The 11,706-nt window shown below is 39.9% G+C and overlaps 1 protein-coding gene across 1 annotated transcript; it reads right to left on the reverse strand.

The window, feature by feature from the left end:
- Window positions 1-532: 532 nt before the first annotated feature.
- ICA1L (islet cell autoantigen 1 like) lies at window positions 533-10,368 on the reverse strand. Its single transcript, XM_040984458.1, has 4 exons — window positions 10,207-10,368; window positions 8,034-8,106; window positions 1,850-1,973; window positions 533-737 (listed from the first exon to the last, which is right to left on the reverse strand). Exons 1-4 carry the CDS (start codon window positions 10,366-10,368, stop codon window positions 533-535), a joined length of 564 nt encoding a protein of 187 aa, XP_040840392.1.
- Between the last annotated feature and the right edge of the window lie 1,338 nt (window positions 10,369-11,706).

Raw genomic sequence — 11,706 nt, forward strand, 5'->3', positions numbered from 1 at the left:
TTTCTCCTCCTCTCTGTATATCAGACTTTGCAATAAAAATAAATAAATCTTTAAAAAGAAGTTTTTTTAAAAAAGATTTATTTTATTTTTTATTCACTCTGAGCGCAACAGCTGGTGCTGTGCCAATCTGAAGCCGGGAACCAGGCTCCTCTGGGTCTCCCACACGGGTGCAGGGTCCCAAGGCTTTGGGCTGTGCTCGACTGCTTTCCCGGGCCACGGGCAGGGAGCTGGATGGGAAGTGGAGCTGCCTGGATTAGAACTGGTGCCCATATGGGATCCCTGGTGTTCAAGGCGAGGACTTTAGCTACTAGGCCACTAGGCCACCACGCCACCAGGCCCCTAAAAAGAAGTTCTAATGAGTAACTTTATAAACAAAGAAAAATATAAAACCCTTTACACTTCAACCAAAATTTCCAAGCAACCTAGCATTTATAAAAAAGCTTGTGTTTTTGAAAAATATTCTGCCATTTTATAATCTCAATTATTCTGTTATGCTTCCATAGGTCATGCAAAGAAAGGAAAGAATAGGTTTTCATACTTTCCGGAACTTTTCCATTTGCTTTGAGGTGTCCGGGTCCAGCTCTTGCGACACATCTTTCATCCACAGCAGGGCGCCTCTGTACTCCGTGCGTGCTTGCTCCATCCGGTTGATGGTCAGCAGGGTGTCAGACACTGCTCTCTGGCTGAATGTGGCTACCTCTTGCTTCAGACGTGACAGGGGAGTACACAGCGCCAACCTAACAGCACAGAGGTCAGAATCAGAAAGCTGGGATCCCACAAGCAAAACCACGGTCTAAACCAATCATAAACCCTTTTTGCGATCTCATTTACAAATAGGAAATTAGGAAGATGCCTACTTAGAAAGCAGATAAGTTGAAATTAACTACTAAGATCCTTATTCATAAAGATGTATCAGTCCTTCCTATAACCTTAGGAAGTCTGAACACTTTGGATGTTAAACAACATTAACAGCCAGCCAGCCATTTCCAAGAATTCCGAGGCTAACAGATGACCTGCATTCATAATGCACAGTTCACAGGGATACTTCCCATGCACACATTGAGAAGACTTGGGTGCATTAAAGCCCATAAAATGCAACAATGGTTCATGAGTATGATGTTCTCAGCTGATGTGGAGCAGAATAAGAAAACAAGCCCTGAGGAAGCAGATGAGTGCCTCTGCTCTGCTTCCTCCTGAGCCGCTCTTGGTTCCTTCAGGCTCCAGCTGCGCACCCGCTGTGACACTGCACAGCAGTCCCCTTCGGCTGGACATCGTCCCTGCGGGTCTGGTAAGGCCTCTTCTCATGCGTCTTCCGCAATGCAAACATTTGCCCTACATCTGGTAATTACAGTATTATCTGCAGTGGGTATTGTACTAAAAAAATGAAACAATGTCAGATATGTGATTAAACAAAAATTTCCTTCAATGTACTCAGAATATCAAAAAGGAGAAAAACCTAGAAACTCATGTGTTTAAAGCCGTTAGTCTTTTTGTGACTGTTGTATTAGATCACTTAAAGACAGGACTAGACGTTATTTCTGGAAATTAAGCAAATGACAGCAATGATTTTTAAAGGATTAAATACAAATAATTGGGTATCAAAACAAGAACGTAGTGCAATGTACAAGGTTACTTCAAAAAGTTCCTGGAAAATAGTTCAGCTTATTTTGGTGTTAAGACTTATACATTTCTTTTTTTTTGTAATATACATTTTCCATGAAGTTTTTGAAGACATTTCATGTTTAACTCTATTATTGGAATGATCAGTGATCTTTCCAAATAAATTTAAGTTTGTAAGCCACCACCGCCCACACTGACACAAGTTTAAGGATGAGGAATCGCGGTAAACCTCTGCTTGGCTGAGGAACACAGTGCTTTGCCAGTGGCGTCCATCATTTTGCCAGCTTGAGTCGCATCCCGTTCTGCTTGAAACTTTAGAAAGAGACCTAGCTCATTTTCTTCTTCTGATATAACTAGGAAGAAAAATTTCAGCATAGTTAAGTATTTCATTTCATTACTTGTTTAAAACATACACACACAACTTAAATTCTTACAGCAGAAACTGTATGTTAAGAATTATTTGTAGGAAGAAAAGCAGAGATTTTGTTGTTTAATTTTTGTTGATCTGAAAGAAAGAGGAAGAGAGCAAGAGAAGCCAGCAAGCTCCCAAGCACCTGCAGTAGCTGGGGCTGGGCCGGAGCTGGCGCGTGGAGCTGGGGACACAGCTCAGGTCTTCCACGCGAGCTGCGGAAACCCAAACACTTGAGCCATCACCTGCTGGCTCCTGGGGTCTTACACAGTAGGGAAGTAGAGCTGGGAGCCAGGCACTCGGATGTGGGGCACAGGCCTCTGAGCCATTGTCTTAACTGCTCAGTTAAACAAGTGCTCTGAGAGACGTTTTAAAAACGTCAAGCCAGGGGTCTGTTCCCAGGAATTTTGATTTATAGCTCTGGGGACCTAGTTTTTACGCACACTCCACACGCTTTTGATGCAGTGAACCTATTTGGCTATGCTTGGGAAAATAAACCCTTAGTAACAACAAAAACCCTCCAAAACAAGACAGTCACAGGCGGAGCATTTTCTAACACACAGCGGCACTTCAGGGTTGCTGGCCCTTACTTGGACTTGTTTCTTATTTCAGGCTGTTCATTGCTCTTGATCCCTGTCCTGGCCTCCACTCCCCATAGTCAGCCTCTACCAGACCCACAGTTCTGCCACACAAACCCTTGATGCTGCTCTCCAAGCACGGGCTGCAGAGTAGTGCAGTCCAGAACCATCGAACACCAGCCCGTGTTCACTGCATACAGACTCCTGTCTGCATACAGACTCATGTCTGCCACACCTAACTGAAAAGGGGCTCACATTTTTGCATGTTTAAGTTTTTATAAAAAAATGAACATTCCATGAACAGCTCAGTTACAATAGATTGGAAATAAAAAAAAAATCAAGAAACTGGTCTTTCATCCACAGAGTTTTGGAAACCCAGCTCTTATGTTAGGTATCCCTCAAAGACTAACAAAGTGGGAAGCCCAAAGTGTGTTCAAATTGTGACTATAAAGGGAACAAAAAAACAAATGTGCCTGCTTTCACCCCAGAACACTGATGTGTGGTACATTTCCTTTTGGATTAAAAAATAATAATATACTTCAATGAAAACTATTAGGAAAAAAAATAATCATTTTTGTATGATTAGTCAGAAGACACTCTGACAACCAGTAACTCAGTTATCAAATACAGCTGAACTAGAGCCATTGATTTCTGTTGTAGGCCAATGCAGCAACTACGGAATTCAGTATGGAGACTGCTAAGACAATTGAAAACTGGTACACTGTATGAGCCAGCTATTGCACTCCTGACAATATACCCAAAGGAAACAAAATCCACATATGAGACAAACCTATATTTGTAACAGCACAATCCACAATAGCAAAGAAACCACCCAGATGCCCTTCAAAAAAGGAATGGACAAAGAAACTATGGTACATCTACTCCATGGAATACTACTCATTAAAAACTCTACCATTTGCAACAGAATGCTCCCAACTGGAGACCATTATGCTCAGTGAAAAAACCAAACCCCAGAAGACAAATAATCATATGTTCTGAAATAAGGTGACATTCATGCAAAATATTAGATACATAAATATGTATATACATATATTCTCATAAATGAGCTGTATAATGTCAACTATAATGTAAAATGGAGACTAGCATACCAGGAAATGAAGATATATTACAGTATGCATCCCTGAATAAAAGAAAGACCACCAATGAAACTGTTAAATATACCCTGGCAATAGGATGCTAGATTTTCTACCACTACCAACACGTACAAGGCCATGATACAGTTAAATAGCAGAATGTTGGACTTGTGATCGCTGCTAAAGGACTATATTCCTGCAATAATAGGAGGGGAAAGAGGGAGAGAGAGAGGAGGGAAGAAGCGGAGGTGGAAGGGGAATCCCTACTCCTACAAAAACGTATCATGGAAAATAATTTTGAAATTTTCAATAAATAGACAAGTAACATCTGAACATGAGTGCTCAAGAACCTCCGAGGAGAGAATGCAGGCTGATGAGGCTGAACCCCAGTGGCTTCTGTGTTGAGGACCTGTCTGCCACAAATCTAGATTTCCTACCCTACTGTTCGTCCCACAGTCACATGGTTGCCCTAAACATCTGTCACCCTGCACACCCTGCATTGGGCTGCGCTTATTCCCAATTTGAGATGAACAGTCTCCAAGAAGTCATCACGAAATAAGTCCTCAAGAGATCACAGATGCACACAATCGAGAAGAGAAACATGGTGTCTTCCTGATCTACGCTTCTTTGCCTTACTAAACTAGCAATGGTCCTTGGTAATCTGACCTCAAAATTCCCGGGCTACTTTATCCATCTAGTTCCAATTACAAACTTGTCTGCCTACTCAGGTTGTTCTCATTCTTTAAACTGATTCCCTCAACCCCAGATCTGCTCTTTTCTCCCCATACTCAACTTCTAGAAACCATTTTGGTTATACTTCAGTTCCCATCAGTAGAGTTACCTTTACTGATCGATTACTCTGTTTCCTATTTTTCACACCTAGGAATTGAGAGTTACAACTTTGTAATGCTCCGAACTCCATTACCTAACAGGAGCCTTTTAGAAGGCTATAGAATAGAATCTAAAAATGAACTAAATTGGGCCTGGCACAGTAACCTAATGGCTAAAGTCCTTGCCTTGCATGGACTTTATGGGCGCCAGTTCAATTCCAGCTGTTCCACTTCCCTTCCAGTTCCCTGCTTGTGGCCTGGGAAAGTGATGGAAGACAGCCCAAAGCCTTGGGACCCTGCACCCACATGGGATTCCTGGAGAAAGCTCCTTCAGATCGGCTCAGCTCCAGCCATTGCGGCAACTTTGGGAATAAACAAGCAGATGGAAGTTTTCTGTCTCTCCTTTCTATAAATCTGACTTTCCAAATGAAAATAAGTCTTTTAAAATGAGTTAAATTATGAAATGTATGTTCATTTTTTTCATAACATGCCTTTTCCATATACTTTTTGAAGATCTGTACCAACTTTTATTTTGTTACAGCAAATTGTTGCTCAAACTGTTTGTATTTCCTTGGGGAAAGCACAAGGCCCTGCACATGGCAGGTGCACTTTGAGTCATGTCATACCAGATTTCTTTCTGTATTGGGACAATATACAAGCATTGATTATAAAGTAATAAAATTAATTTGCAGAGCTTCACAAGAAAATCATTTGTTCACTGAGCAAAGCTTTGCTGAGAACTGATTATATAAGACATTGTTTCTAACTTTAGCAGACTCAAAAATAAACAGCCAGAATCTGGTCCTTACGGAGAGCATATTCTAGAAAAATAACATATGCTGAATAGTACTAAATGGGCAGTTATAAGGGAGAACAATATTGCATTTCAGACTCAGAGCTCAGGGAAGGACTCATTTTTTTTATAAAGATTTATTTTTATTATTTTTTTATTGGAAAGGCGGATATACATAGAGGAGAGACAGAGAGGAAGATCTTCCATCCGATGATTCACTCCCCAAGTGACCGCAACGGCCAATGCTATGCCGTCCGAAGCCAGGAGCCTCTTCCGGGTCTCCCATGCGGGTGCAAGGTCCCAAAGCCTTGGGCCGTCCTCGACTGCTTTCCCGGGCCACAGGCAGGGAGCTAGAAGGGTAGCAGGGCTGCCGGGATAGAACCAGCGCCCATATGGGATCCCGGGCATGCAAGGTGCGGACCTTAACCACTGCGCCACCGCGACGGGCCCTTTTTTTTTTTTTTTTTTTTTTAAGATTTTTATTACATGGGCCCAGTGGCGTGGCCTAGCAGCTAAAGTCATCGCCTTGAATACACTGGGATCCCATATTGGCGCCGGTTCTAATCCCAGTAGCTCCACTTCCCATCCAGCTCCCTGCTTGTGGCCTGGGTAGGCAGTCAAGGACGGCCCAAGGCCTTGGGACCCTGCACCCACGTGGGAGATCTGGAAGAAGTTCCTGGATCCTGGCTTCAGATCGGCATAGCATCGGCCGTTGCACTCATTTGGGGAGTGAATCATCGGGTGGAAGATCTTCCTCTCTGTCTTTCCTCCTGTGTATCTGACTTTCCAATAAATAAATCTTTAACAAAATAGTAATAAAAGATTTTATTACAAAGTCACTCCCCAAGTTCAAGGCGAGGACTTTAGCTGCTAGGCCACGCTGCCAGGCCCCCTGAAGGGCTCATTCTTAAGATGACTTTTGACCAACTACCTAAGCAAACCTCAGGAACCCACTACGCAAACACGCCTACTGTGAAAACAGATCATGATGGCCGAAGAATAAAAGGTTTCATGAAATGCAGTCAGAAAGGTTACTGGTATCAGAAATGGCCTCTCCCAGCAGGACATGTTAAAGCTGAAAAAGAGATTCACAGATTGAATTCCAACCTGGAAAAGTCAAGAAGGAAAACTTCAGCAAAGGAAGGATGCAAAGAGAATGAAGAGATGAAGAAAACCAGGGAAATGTGATGCCTGGAAACCCAGTGAGGAAGATGTATCTAGAAGGCAGCAGTAACCAATTGTTTCTAAAAAATAAACATGTTAACTCAAATAAGGACTGGAACTAGTGGCAGATGCGGCTGTACACAAAGTGAAGTTGGGCAGAGTAGTGAGCATGACAACTTGACTGGATTGAAGGGAAAGGAAAGGAGACCCTATAACCAGACGGGGCACAGCAGAGCTGTGCAATGGGGTGTCAAGCTCAAGTGCAAACAGGGGTTGACAGTTTTCTGGTGGTGACAGCAAGTCCACCCAAGAATGGGCAGCAAAATGAGTCTATGAACTGAGGAAGGAACAGAAAGATACTGGGGATTTCAACTGGAGTTTGCTACAAATACTCCTAGTTTACCACAAAGCCTATTTTAACTACTATGCTTCAACTTAACTTTCATTTTCAAAAATTTGTATCTATTTTTCAAGGAGACCACACGGGGAAATGAAAGGCCTCCAGAGGCCAAGAACTCTGAGGTCACCCACCTCCATTTGGATCCACCACATGGGATGGAAGAAGCCCAATTCCTGCCTTGCAGGATCCAAGGTCATCGGAACGACAACCAGGAACTGAGCGGTCTACAGAAACAGAACAGTACTTTCCTTCGGAACTAGGGAGAAGAGCTTTCTCTGGTCCTTGCCTGGTTCCCCACCCTCACTGGCAATGAGCATCAGGATCGCTCCAGAAACCCCTCAAAACAAACAAATAAACAAAAAACCCTAGAATAGATAGAGAACAACAAGGACAGCTTAGAAACAGACAGGAAACAGTCAGTGGGGATGTACTTATAACTCACAGGGTGGGACACAAAGATTAGTTACTCCTCACTAGGGTATTGAAGATTTCTCTGCACACCCCTCCTAAAACTGTTCACCTAAACTGTTGACATATGTCTTGTTAGAGTGATAAAGTTAGACTACCTGAAAAACAGCCAGGTTCTGCAAAATCATGCTTCAATGCTATAAACTGCTAAATATTAAAATTAAAATAGACATGAGACAGCTGAATAGTAATCTATAGCCATTTTAAGATGTATAGAAACCAGTTGTATAAACTACTAATTGTAATGTCAATGTAGAAGTCACAGGATGTGGTTCAGAACTTGCATTTTTTTTCTCTTTTAACATATTGGTTACTCAATACCATGTCAACTAATTCCATAACGTTATAAATAGTTACTGATGTAATGTAGGGGCATTTAATTGATTGGGACAATACACTGCCAGCTTTACCTTCAGACCAGAGATGGTCTCCAAGAAACTGTTGAACTTATCTGGACAGTAAGATGCTGGACTTTACTTGGCAGATGCTTGCAATGAAAGAATCTCAACTGAATTTGAACTGTGGTAATGCAACAAGGTGGAGGAATCCACCATGGGGAACGGGGGTTGGGGAAGGGGGGATCCCAGTGCCTATAAAATTGTGTCACATAATGCAATGTAATCAATTAAAACTTGCATCTATTTTAAATTGTAATTATGAGATATCTGATTTCATACCATTGAGTCTTAGCTGATATTTCTCGACTATCTTCAGAAGTTCAGTGCATGTCTCTTGAATGGAGTGAAAAACCTTGAAATATAAATTGCATTAGGACAATTTAAAGAACAGTAACAAGTATAATTGTTACAAACACTTCAAAAACAGAACCATTTCTTGTAAGTAGGTATTATGTCTACTTTATAAATATTATGTCTACCTCCCTTGGCTGTGACTGCAGTTCAGTTTTTGTTTTCTTTTTGTTATAGAAAGCACATTTAGATTTCCCCTGCAAGGTTTGGAAAAGTGGTGATAAACACACAGGAGCAATAGAAAGCCAAGCCTGGAGTTTAGCTTACCCTAAGCTTCAAACAGTCTAAATGCCAAAAAGGTAAATCCAATATATTGTGTCAAATATTGCCAATCACACAGACAGTGGAAATAACCTTAAAAAGTGGTTGGTCTAAGCAAAATACTCAGTGAATTTGCTATAAAAAATGAATCACAACAAATACAATTACTTCTGGAGGGTTTGCCAGTTTCTATGAATTTTAATCCCCTGGTTACAACTATTACTATTTTCTAGCCAAAAAGAAAATGGTACACTTTCATTTTAAAGATAAAAATCTGAAAACTAGAGATGAGCAAAATTATATACCTAACTCCACACACAAGTGTACACTCTGGCTTTCCCAGATAAAGCCCAGCATGCATGGGCTTTCAAGTACAGCCTCCTGTTCACCAAGTCCTATAATTGAAAGAATATGACTGAGACTTATTTCAAGTGTGATATTAACTTTAGTTATCCATTTCCCAAAGCAAGAAATCTGAATATTCTATCTCTGCCGATTTCACTGTTACTTTGATACTGATCAAACCTGAGGAATATTTGCTACTATACTCTGAATTCTTGGTTAACAAGCAACCATCAGTTCCCAGGTGTGTCTGAATTGGACTATCTAGATTTGTACATTTAAAAATCTGTCTTAACATATACAAAGTTTAGAAAAGCATACCAAAAAAGACAGTTCTGTTATAATGAAGTTATTATGGCCGATTTTTCCCCCAATAATATTTTACAAGACTTATCCATAGCTTTTCATTTTTGTAATGAAAATAGTTACTGTTTTAAAAAATGTACAAATGTGGAAGAAAGTTCTTAGTTAATTCCAAATATTTTATCCAGTTTACATTGTAAAGTAAGTCACAGCACTGCCCAACAATGTAAAGAATACAAAATTCTAACTTATGTGGGAATACATGTGGGAACAGTGACATGTTCCATTAGCGTTAAAACCTACACTACTTACCATAATAAAATCCCTTTAGTTTCATAGGAGAAATGCTTTTCAACACAAGTAGTTAAAGCTGGTTACCTTGTCCTTTTCCATATGTCTTATGATAATGCCTTAAGGTTACTCTTCACAGAGTGAAAATACTTACATCAAGGCCTACTTAACTAGATATGTGTTTAGAATCCCAACTTAAGAGCTATATTCTACGAATTACAGAAGACTACACATAAACATTTATAAGAGTATTTTAAATTAGTATATATGTGCATGGAATTAGTACATTTACATTGGAAATTCCAGACTTTCATTAATTTACATGTCACTCCATTAATTACCTAAATTATTCACAAGCATAAAACATTTCTAGGTTTCAAGTTGTTTTATGCTAGTCATTCCTTTTGTTTAAAATGAAAACCAGAGCCAAAAAAGGCATTATGAAACACTCCAATAACCTTATTACTCAATAACAGAAACAATAGGTCTTATTTTATCCTGTTATTATCTGATTTCAATTAGTTTATTCCTATGAGGTGTGGGACTTCAAATTGCAGTATTAAAAAATAGCACAACATAATTTAAACAATTAAAGATTGTCGCACTTAACAATTAAGATTACAGTATATCTTCCACAGAATCCATGCCTGGACATGGTTCTCTCATGTGCTGGTTAGACAGTATATCTGCCAGAGGAATTACCTAATTCATAATTTATTTAGTTTATATTACAATTCTTCAAATTCTCAATTTTTGAGATTTATGACTATTTATCCAGATGCTGTGATTAACAGTCAGATACAAGCAAGCACTGAGTTCTCAAATTTGCCTTTCTCTTTAAAGTTCTTCAGTGCAAATGCTTATTGTCCCCTAGACAATAACTAATTAGGATCTTGAAATTTACCTCCAGTTTAGCATCCAAGTCAGCATCAGATGCCACCAAATGCTCGTCTTCTTTCTTGCCTGTTGCTTTGATAAAGACCTGTTTAGTTTTCCAGTATTTCTTTTGCATTCTGCTGACTACTGACTGACGATCTTCTGGTCTGGGTGGCCCAAAGGAATCCATGGAGTGACTAAAACACAAAGGCTCGGGTTACACTTCTTAGAAAAACTTTTCATAATAAATATCTATAGGTCATCAGCATTTAACTGAAAGACTAAAAACAAACTATGAATAACTATAGCAAAGTGCGCTGATGCTTACTTTATATAATCCAAACTTCTAATTATACATTTACAAAAATATTGACATTATGTAATTCCAGTCAGGTGATAAAGTTAATAAAACAATGCTTTGTCAATTAAAAAAAGAATGATTTCCATCTTAAGATTCATTTGTTTTTACTGGAAAACTCGATTTTTCTGAGAGGAGACAGAAAGATCCTCCATCTGCTGGTCCACTCCCCAAATGGCCTCAATGGCCAGAGCTGAGCCGATCCAAAGCCAGGGGCTTCTTCCGGGTCTCCCACATGGGAGCAAGTTCCCAAGGCCTTGTATCATCCTCCACTGCTTTCCCAGGCCACAAGCTGGGAGCTGTATGGGAAGGGGACCAACTGGGACATGAACCAGCACCTAAATGGGATCCTGGCACATGCAAAGTGAGGACGTTAGCTACTAGGCTAACGTACTAGGCCTGAAATCATTCTGTTTTGATTATTTTCAGATGTTGCTTCTTTTGTTTGATTTTGTAGTAATACTACCAAATAAAGAAACATACATACACATACATACACACATACACAATACATATTACAATTATACCCTTAGGAAAATGTTCATAGCTTTCATTGCTAAGCCAGATGAATACATACATAAAGGATGCTAAAACCAGATACAAACCCTTCTTCAAAAATCATTCTATGTAGGGTCAGTCAGCACTGTAGTACGATGGGTAAAGTGGCTACCTGCAATGCCAGCATCCCATACTGGCAACTGGTTTGTGTCCTGGGTGCTCTACCTCTGATCCAGATCCTTGTTAATGATCTGGGAAAAGTGACAGAAGATAACCCACGTGTCTGGGTTCCTGCCACCCATGTAAAAGACCCAGATGGCGTTCTCGGCTTCTGACTTTGGTCTGGCCTAGCCTGGCTGTTTCAGCCATTTGAGAACTGAACCAGCAGATATATTCTATCTCTAACCCTGCCTTTTAAATCAATCAATCTTTTTCTGAAAAGCCAACATAACTAATATTAACCAAGATAACAGAATAAGAACAATTATTTAGTGTAATAAATGGAACCTTCCTTTAAAATACAAAGAAACTCAAATCATAAAAACCAAAAAGTAAATGCAACCACATGGTATTTGATATTCACCTAAAGAAACATGACTAAGAATAAAAAAGTATATATGTAAAATACTATAAATAATTACTATAAATATGAATACTATTCTGATTCTTTCA

This window comes from Ochotona curzoniae, unplaced genomic scaffold (genome assembly GCF_017591425.1).
Source record: "Ochotona curzoniae isolate NIBS_2020 unplaced genomic scaffold, NIBS_Ocur_1.0 contig_4148, whole genome shotgun sequence".
NCBI classification, from domain to species: domain Eukaryota; kingdom Metazoa; phylum Chordata; class Mammalia; order Lagomorpha; family Ochotonidae; genus Ochotona; species Ochotona curzoniae.

Coding starts and splice junctions, on each gene's coding strand:
- ICA1L (XM_040984458.1), bottom strand. CDS start 10,368: ATGGATTCCTTTGGGCCACCCAGACCAGAAGATCGTCAGTCAGTAGTC. Junction 8,107..10,206: donor ACTTGGATGCTAAACTGGAG/GTAAATTTCAAG, acceptor TTATATTTCAAG/GTTTTTCACTCCATTCAAGA. Junction 1,974..8,033: donor ATATCAGCTAAGACTCAATG/GTATGAAATCAG, acceptor TTTTCTTCCTAG/TTATATCAGAAGAAGAAAAT.